This window comes from Saccoglossus kowalevskii, chromosome 2 (assembly GCF_978046115.1).
Source record: "Saccoglossus kowalevskii chromosome 2, keSacKowa6.1, whole genome shotgun sequence".
Lineage (NCBI taxonomy): Eukaryota > Metazoa > Hemichordata > Enteropneusta > Harrimaniidae > Saccoglossus > Saccoglossus kowalevskii.
This window is the reverse complement of record NC_140642.1, coordinates 35,429,688-35,439,828: the sequence shown is the minus strand read 5'-3', so window position 1 is coordinate 35,439,828 and position 10,141 is coordinate 35,429,688. Positions and strand designations below refer to the sequence as shown.

General features: G+C 34.1%; 1 protein-coding gene across 2 annotated transcripts in view; it reads right to left on the bottom strand.

The window, feature by feature from the left end:
* Positions 1–809: 809 nt before the first annotated feature.
* The window catches only part of LOC100377875 (DNA mismatch repair protein Mlh1), a 28,953-nt gene continuing 19,621 nt past the window's right edge, over positions 810–10,141 (bottom strand). The window contains exons 11-19 of one of the 2 annotated variants that reach the window (XM_002735662.4): positions 9,651–9,804; positions 7,566–8,059; positions 5,298–5,428; positions 4,686–4,794; positions 3,947–4,010; positions 3,248–3,412; positions 2,551–2,643; positions 2,303–2,410; positions 810–1,702 (exon numbers count right to left, since the gene is read on the bottom strand). In XM_002735662.4, the coding sequence (XP_002735708.1) occupies positions 1,529–1,702; positions 2,303–2,410; positions 2,551–2,643; positions 3,248–3,412; positions 3,947–4,010; positions 4,686–4,794; positions 5,298–5,428; positions 7,566–8,059; positions 9,651–9,804 (1,492 nt within the window). In that variant the 3' untranslated portion in view covers positions 810–1,528. Of the gene's footprint in view, positions 1,703–2,302; positions 2,411–2,550; positions 2,733–3,247; positions 3,413–3,946; positions 4,011–4,685; positions 4,795–5,297; positions 5,429–7,565; positions 8,060–9,650; positions 9,805–10,141 lie in introns of those variants that run through there. The other variant, XM_085507446.1, reaches the window with a different exon arrangement.

The following is a 10,141-nucleotide window of genomic DNA, read 5'->3' as shown; positions in this document are numbered from 1 at the left end:
CAAAAATATTCACCAAAATTAGAGAATTGAAGATATCATCATGAAATGAACAAATCTGAGAGAGGTCTACCCAAGGCACATATACACCAAGTATCAAAGCATTCAGGCTTGTAGTTTTCAAGAAGAAGTCGAAAAAGTAAAACATTGACACGGACGACGACGACAATCACTCATATGATAAGCTCCGCTCGACAAAGTCGACAGCGGAGCTAAAAAAAACATCAGGTATCCAAACTATCTACTGATGCATGTAATTTGCCCATATTTTAATTGAAAATGTCCACTATTAGTAGGGTTTAACCACATAGAGGGACTGTAGTTAACTATATGGGGAGCTGGCAAAGTCATTGTATATATAGAGACAAGTTTTTGTACAATTTTTAGTGTTTAATTTTTTTTTTTTCACTAGTTTGCTGGATTAACTCTTAAAGGGCCTCGCTCGCTGTGCTGCATCCTGTTTGATACAGAGGACTGTAGTGTCATACATAACATGTGTAACATACATTATTTACATGAAATTCATGTGTGACAACCATCAACATTTAATGTTGTATTGTATTTTGACTTTTGAAATGTAAAGTAATATGTGTACTGTGATACATACAACACCTACAGGATTTGCTGGATGTCTGCCTTGTCAATTAATAGTCAAACATTACCAAGCAGTTCTGTGGCTTCGGTTGTGATTGAGTTTTCATCATCTTAGGGTGTAAACCTAGTCACCGAATTGTACACCGAATTCTCTATTCTATATTACACACATTATAAACAATGCAATGTGTCAGGTTTTAACAGGTATAACTCACAAATACAGTAACTTTAACATTTGATTTTTATTCATGTTACTCAAAATTGATAGTGCTTCAAATTATGTTGTGACAGTACTACAACCCAGGGATGCTGTAGTTGATAAATTAATAACACCAAATATATTCATGTAAATATAGAACAATTTATTAGTAAAATAAAGTTAAAGCTAGCAATACTTTAACAATTTACAGGTTATTTTGTAGTGTCAATGTGAATGACAGTCAGATGTAAAATTGTATCATCTCTTACAACAATTAACCCTTCCTAATGTCCAAGAAAAACTGTAAAATGTTGACACGTAATTATACAAATAAATTGTTATACTATAATTTGAAAGCAAAGGTATGAATTACACAATAAAGTAACATTAGATGATACTCTGCTACATAGGAGTATGACTAGCTAGGGTGCTGACACTTTTGTTTTGCATGGCTGCCATGGTAATATATTTATGTATCAATTATACAGCTGCACTTTCTCTCAAATGAGTGGACAAATATTATTAGCACAAGTTTTCATTGGAGAAAGATAATGGCAATTACATAACCAATGAGCCTTGGCTTTGGAGTGATTTTATTTAACAAATTACCATACTTAGATTTTGATACATCGTTGCTATGGTGTTTGTGACATGTTATCATGAATAGATTTTGCATGATTTGTCACTAAATTGACCATCAAGTCACTCCTTTGTTATTTGGATTTTAATAAATTATATCTAGCATCTTTCAAATACTTTATACAAGTCTGGAAGATTGGCAATCTGCAGTATACTGGTATCCTGTGCAAAGCTAGCAGGTGGATATAATATAGCTTTGAAAGCTGGATATAGTGTATGCTCCACACTCCATTTCCAATTATCACCACATGAGTCAGCACATGCATCATCAGTCTGTGGATACAAATAAAATAAAAACTTTTACATTATTTCAAGTCTAATACTAATTTTCTGGTAGATTTCAGCCCAATATTGCCAATAGTAATGATGATTATTTCACAGTGTGTTTTTTTCATAGATAAGGAAATTTTGTCCGACATGCAGTGTAAAACATTCTTATAACTGTCTTCATGGTTTGCTATTTGATTTATGCAAGGCAGTTTACAAGCTAGAAATAAGTATATCATCTATGTGCTTCACTATGATGGTACCAATTGAACAAATTCCATTGTCTACTATTTAACTGATATACACAATGGTGTTTCCCAAGACTATATTTTCAGCCTGTGACTTGACGTTGGTTCACATTCGACATGTACTGTATGCAAATGAGAAAACTCAGTATTCCCAATTTAAGAGAAAACTATAATCATATACTTCATAAAACTTATTGTACCATTGTTTATGGAAGTGCTATTTATTGCAAAATGTGGTTTATTTTTGTCAGAACTATTCAAAGCAACATAGGCTCTAAAGGTGAAATATGAGTGGTTCTAGAAAACAGGATTTGTTTCAAAAGGTGGACTCTGCTGCGCATAAGAGTAATAGACTTACTTCTTTGATTCCTTGTTCTGGAAAAACAAATGCTTTTTTTATTGTGTAAAACTTACTGCACTCCTTGGCAAATGACTCAAAACAAGCCTTTTCAGAATCCCAATCAACCTTTGGTAAAAACAGACAGCAATGGTTCAGTGTACAAAAATTTGCTTATCACTTAAAACTTGAGACAAATACAGACAATAGAAATGATGTTGTCATTGAGGATCATGTACATGCAGTAATACCACAACAAATTCACTTACTTCTGTTGCTATTCTTAGAATAAACATTGGCAGACCTGCTAGTGGAGGAATATAATTCTCCAATAATAGTGGTAAAGTGCAAAGTTGACCATCCTGAAAAACAGCAACATAAATCTTTGTGTAGCATAATCGTCATAATACGTAGCAGGCAATTGAGTGCAGTCGGGCAGTTCATTGATTTACTAAAAATAGAATTGACACAACCATAGATAGTCAAATCTTGTGAATTGTGGGCAAGTTATTCAATGTTCAAGTTGAACGAGATTAAAGATGGTGCTTTGCAGGACTTTTGTGTTGCTGCTAAAATAACTTGAAACACCATTCAAAATTAAACTATCAGTCTGTTAACAGAAAGCGCTAAATAATTTGTGAAACAACAAACAAAATGATGGCTTTTTTGCACTCAAGATTGACCTAACTCATAAGCAAGAACTCGGTACAAGATTCCAATATACACTTGGAAGTGAAAAATATTGATTTTGAATAATGTGATTGAAATTACAGAGTAGATATATTTAAAGATTATTGCATGACTGTGATGTCATCATCTTTATGCAAACTGATGATTCAAAATATCAAGATCAGACTGATGTAAAGCATGCAGTGTAATATAACAGGTATACCTGTAACAACCTATTTATCATATATGTTTTCACTCATGCAGAGTAAATAAAGAAGGGGTAATAAATGGACATACCTCATCAACTTCCATTGAAAAATAATCCAATAACATTTCTTTTTTGGACTTGAAAAAATCAACAATATACTGCCCAAGGTCTTCTTTAGGACCATCACTCTCAGACCATCCACTTTCCTCCAAATCAAGGGCTATCATGGCCAATTCATAAAGGGGAGCAGGTGTCTGAGAGAAAATGTGAAAACAAAATAATTATATCTGACAAATACAAGGAATTGATAAACATTTATTATTTCAACTGAATGACAGGTAAATACAAATATATTAAGTAGATCACTTGTTTAGGCTGCCCTGATATAGAAAGGTTATTCAAAGGTGCTGAACTCAATAACATGATAGAGTCCCAAATAGTTTAGTAGTAAACAAAACTGATTTGAGTCTGTCATTTAGAATCAGAATTGAAATAATGCATGTCAACATTTGTGACATAATGTATAACGTAATTTTTCATTTTTTTTTATTTAGCTAATTGTTTATAGAATTGAAGATGCATAGTACCCAAGTATCATTTCCTGTCAATAGTTGCCTGGGGCCTGTTTACAGACTCAGAAATGAGAGACAGCACAACTCAAGCATATGATATAGATGTATTGAGAGGAATACATCCATTGTCTTGCAAAACCATTACTCTTCTTGTTCAATTTTATCAGTAATGTCATTATAAGTCACTGCAAAATAATGAGAATTAGCTGCACGTACCGACAATCTCAGGAATCCAAAATTACCAAAATCATACATGAATTGCTGGTAGAAAAATTCTTGACTGAAAAATAAATTAACAAAGTAAATTTTGTGCATGATAAATTATCAACACTTGTTTGCCAGTGTGGATGAAATGCATTGACTGGTCTTTGATTGTATGTGATGGGAGGGGTGTAGGAGCAATTGATCAATGAACAACAGTAATATGTATGAAAAGGATTATGATTACCTACTACTATTTTCAATATGTTTTTTTTGAGTCATTGAGTTGTTATTTGTCTTGTGTTGCATTGCCTAAGATGATGATGCATTCGAAAAGAACAATTTTACTAAAAATTCGTTGACATTATACCCATGCACATTCAAGTTATTAAATTATAAGTGAGTTCAAATGTCTAGTAATGCAGTGCAGTAATGCACAAGCCAGGTGAAAAAAAGCAAAGTGCTAAAAAGCAAAAACATTCTGTCATTTTCTCTTTTCACACATTTTGATAAACTACAAGTTAGTGTAAAGTTTTGCTTCACATCCTAGGAAATATAGAAAGATGATGCTGATACGCATTTAATTTTTTTGTATTAAAATGATATGTTCAACACTTATTTAAAAAAAGGTTTCAAATACATCTATTTGTTTGATCAACAAAAGATTCTTGGAAACAGAAAACAAACACTTCCCCATTCTGTTGCATATGACGTATATATAATTGAGAAAAAATATTCTGTTGGCATAACTGACCTTATTTTAGCAGTGTTTACTAAATATAATTTAGTATGATGTTGCATCAGAGCTAGTTCTGGATTTACACAGCCAACAAAAGTATGGTTCTTGAACATATCCCTTAAACCTACAAACAGAAATTTTGTAAAGAAATAACAAAAGTAATGTGTAAGGTTTTGCATGGAGATTGACATCAATAAGCAATAACTGTCACAAGTAATAACTGCATGAAATATGATGCAGTGACGGATACACATGATAAAATAGAATATTCCTGATATCTGAATAACTTGATAAATGCATAGAATATATGAAATATATACACAACTCCAGTTAGTTTTGAGTCAAGTTAGAATTTAAGAAGTATTTGACCAACAACTATGTGTAAATATTTAATCAAAGAAACCTTAGAAATAACTCCTGTTTACAAGGGTATTGAAAGCATAGAGTACAAAACATAGCACAACTATTACAACTGCTCAATATTGCACCCAGGCAACAGACAAGGTAACCTCTTTACCATACCATTTTATTATCATTACTGTCAAGGTAATTATTATGGTAGATAAGTATTTTGCCCCCCAGATCATCAAAATATTGAATGCAAGACACACTCGCCCACTCACTAACCTTTGTGCATATTCTGTTCAATCTCTTTTTGTAGTGTTAAAACACTAGTAAGTGTAATCTCTCTTCTATGTGGCTGTCTAACAAATGAACTAGAACTATCCTGACAATCACTATCATATTCTCTTTGTTTCCTGTTGAAGTGATCATAATACAAGTCATTAGAAATTGACACTTTCCCAGTTAAATTTTTGAAAGTTCTCTTTGTGCTCGTCATATTAAAGCGGAGAAGTTGTCGCAAGCGTGTCCCTGAAACTTTAGTTCCAAGTGGCGTATAGACCCAGATTGTTTATTTACATCAAAACACGTGTTCAGTGTAGTAGTAATATGGCCAAAAATAAAAACAGCCGTTATTCGGCCATCTTTGATCTGATTATAAAACACACTGATATGTATGATGTATGTGCCAAATACGAATGAAAATGGTACATAAATTGTGGAAATATAGTAGTAAGACCAAAAAGTCAGATGGCTGTCATTCAGCCATCCTTGACCAGATTTTGAAACAAATTGTCATGGACATGCATCCTAACATGTATAAAGTACATGTATGTGCCAAATTTGAATGAAAACTGACAGAGCACATCCAAGATACCGCATAAAAAAAAAACAAGATGCCTGCCAGTCGACCATCTTTGATCCAATTGCGAAATAAATCGTCATGGACATGTATCCTAACATGTATAATCTATGTACCAAGTTTGAATGACAACTGACAAAGCATGTTTAAAATACAACATTTTCAAAAAACAAGATGGCTGCCTGTCGGCCATTTTGAATCGAATCGCTAAACCACTGCATGTGCATATGTCCCACATAAGGTACTAGGCACATGCAAAGAATGAACAGAATCGGTCCACAGGATTCTGAAATATAACTCTGGACGGACACACGGACGGACGGAGACCGAATTATAAGTCCCCGTTTTCGGACTTCGAACGGGGACTAATAAAGTGAGCAGGCATCAGTCGATACAACCATACTGTATACTGGATTATTAAAATATGCTTTTGTCTAGAGGTTATAAATGGCAAGTGAGGCTATTTTGTAGTGGATATAAGACCTCTCTAGGTAAAATTACCATATTTTGTGGGAGATAATAACCAAGTGTAAGCTCTAAATATGCTAATTTTACCCAAGATTACCATTTATAAACTCATTATAACATGCTGGCACAAGAAATACACTACAAACTTACTGTTTATATCATGTTGCTATGTGTAAATTTCTAATTCTCTCAAGGTCTTTTCTTGGATTATAGTACTATTGTAAGGGGTGATGAAAAAGTTTTTTTTTAAAAACACCTAAAAGTGTTAAAATTGTGAAAACATAAAACCCCGATTTTCATTGTTAATGCATTATTTTGGTTTTATTTGTGTAAACTGGCATTCTAATTCATTTTGAAGGATTAAAATTTACCTGCTGCGTAGTGCGTGTTCTAGATATCATATATCAAGTTCAGGGCTAAAACATGCTCTATAGAACATATGCATAAATGGGTGAGGCATATGGCAAAATGGTCAACAGTTCTTGTATATTTCAATGAGCTAGTGGCAATAGTGACTATACACTATTTCCGCATATAAACACAAAGCAAAAACAGTAAAATATACAAAGTTTTTAGTTATGATTCTTTGCAGTTACGTTGATTAACAAAAACAGACGACAGGTCTGGCGAGTGACAGGAACGAACACGTCGATGACATCTTGTGTTCAATTCAAACACTATGCTGCAATGAACAAGCATGTTTCTCACAGGGAGTTTTTTCACAAAATGCGCAATATATTACTATTTTTCCCAATAATAATTCGTATTCGGTTTGCCTGTTTTGATTAGTTTATCACACAGTCGCAATCACTATAAACAGTGCTCACAGTCAATCTCGTTTCAGTTAGATATTTAAGCCAGTTCATTAAGTTTTGTGGTGGGATCACAGGTCTTCCAGTGCCAGGTATAAGACCTTGTTTCAGCCAATCAGATTGCTAGATTCAGATTTTCATAATTGAAGATAGACCATTGTCATTGTACGCATTTGATTCTCTTGGACGACACTAACAGAATAATTTTCAAAGTGATTAAAAGATCCTCTTCAGGTACTAGGTAGTTCAGTTGAGTATATCTGAATATTACCCTAGTTAATAAGCAAGGGAAAGAAGTGAATCATAATTTACTAGGATTGTCAATCAGAGCTTATGATGAAGTTTCTAAGCAAAGAAGCACATCTGTATGATGTTCTAACCATTTTGGAGTAACTATTATAATGTACTTACCCTGAAACAGAAGTATCCATGGTAACCAACTCATTATCTTCCTCTATTTCATTTACAGTACAATCCAATTTGTTTTCTTTCCCTAAATTATCAAGCTGAGTAAAATCAACTGTTGTGTCACCTAAAGAGACACAAGCAACTTCCTGGACACTCCCTGAGCTTCTGGTACTGGCTACTTCCTTGAACTCATCAGCACTGGTAGTACGGGCAACTCGGACAGCCCCTCTGTCGCTTGTACTGGCAGACGTTGGTGAATTATCTATGCTGCTGGTACTGCTAGGTCTTGGTGTAGCAATCCTGGAAGAACTCAAAGTAGCACTTTCCTCAGGAATGATAGAGGGCGATGAAATCTGGGATTTGTTAAGAAATGTTTCTAGTTTCTGTATTTTGTTATCTGTTCTCACCATCTGATGAGCATAGACCTTGTCCCCACTTTTACCAGTGTTGCTCGGTAAAATTTCAGAGGTTTGTATGGAAGCACCTGGGAGTAAAGCCTGGAAATGTAATAACAATAATATATTGGATACCAACAATATAGAAAATAGTGTAACCATGAAAGTAAGAATGATATAATAGCTATAAGAGTTACATGTATCAGATAAATCATACAAGTTATACAATTATTGTTATGATTTCATTACGAACAAGTCATTATTAAGGAAATAGTCGTCGTTGGAATCAGAGGAAATGTTATTCATGCCAAAAATAAAATATAGACCAAAAGCATAGTTAGTAATTGAGAGTGAATAATTGGCTGGTCTAGTATAAGTATAAATTAGATTCCAATATGTATGAAGTATATGCAAAATATGATAAAATGATCCCTTAGCCTTCTTTGATCTCATTATGAAACAAATTGTCATGGACATGTAATCTAAAATGTACAATGTATGTACCAAATTTGGCCACCATTTGAATAAGCATGCATAAGATACCACATTTTCAAAAACAAAATGGCTGCCAGGTAGCTAACTTGGATTGAATCAGTAAACCCTGCATGTGCATATATCCCAGATAAAGTACGAGGCACATGCAAAGAATAAACAGATTTGGTCCACAGGGTTCTGAAATATGACTCCAGACGAACAGAGACCAAATTATAAGACAGGGGATAAATGTGCATCCTGATTGGTTTAGTTGGTTAGACAGAAGATAAAGTGTGTTCCGATTGGTTTAGTGGGTTGGGCCGGGGATAAATGTGTATTCTGATTGATTTAGCAGGTTAGACAGGGGATAAATGTGTATTCTGATTGGTTTAGTGGGTTAGACAGAAGATAAAGGTGTATTCTGATTGGTTTAGTGGGTTGGGCCGGGGATAAATGTGTATTCTGATTGATTAAATGGGTTAGACAAGGGATAAATGTGCATTCTGATTGATTTAGCAGGTTAGACAGAAGATAAAGGTGTATTGTAATTGGTTTAGTGGGTTAGGCAAGGAAAAAAAGTGCATTATGATTGGTTCAGTTGGTTAGACAGAAGATAAAAGTGTGTTCCGATTGGTTTAGTGGGTTAGCAAAGGGATAAATGTACTTCCTGATTGGTTTAGTGGGTTAGGCCAGGGATTAATGTGTATTCTGATTGGTTCAGTGGGTTAGACAGAAGACAAAGGTGTATTCTGATTGGTTTAGTGGGTTAGGCCAGGGATAAATGTGTATTCTGATTGGTTTAGTGGGTTAGACAGAAGATAAAGGTGTATTCTAATTGGTTTAGTTGGTTAGGCCAGGGATAAATGTGTATTCTGATTGGTTTAGTGGGTTAGACAGACGATAAAGGTGTATTGTGATTGGTTTAGTGGGTTAGGCAAGGAAAAAATGTGCATCCTGATTGATTTAGCAGGTTAGACAGAGGATAAATGTGTATTCTGATTGGTTTAGTGGGTTAGTCAGAAGAAAAATATGCATCCTGATTGGTTTAGTGGGTTAGACAGAGGAAAAATGTCAGGGGACAAAGGTGTATCATGATAGGTTTAGTTGGTTAGGCTTGATACAAAAGTGCATTATAATTGGAAAATAGAAAATAACAGGTATTCTCCAGAAATTCTAGGATGAATATGTTGTGTCATTACAAAACAGGGTTAGCAATTACCTGTGTGAAGAATGTTCTGGATGCATTAGCACCAAGTAGCTTTTGCTCTACACACTGCTGTATTTCCTCTAATATCATGTCTTCATGTAAGAAATGTACTTCATGCTTTGTGGGATGAACATTTACATCAACATTCTGAGGAGAAATCTCTAAACTATAAAAAGATTAAAATAGTAGAATGTTATTACATTCATATTATTACTGTCATTGTAAAACGATAAGAATTACCAAGATATGAAAGACAGTAAAAACATACATGGATCATTAGTTTTTGTGGAAGCTCTAAAAGATTGTCATTATTTCTACTGCAGTGGAAGAGTAATGCTGAGACTGACAGAGTGGGTTTTTAGGGTGAACTCTGAACTTAGAAATATATCTATACTTCTATTTAGAATGACAAATGCAGATAATTTCAGGTGACTTTAGCCGACAACAGTGAAGAATTTAAAACTAGACTAATGGTACTAGACTACAGGTACAATGCAGATTTT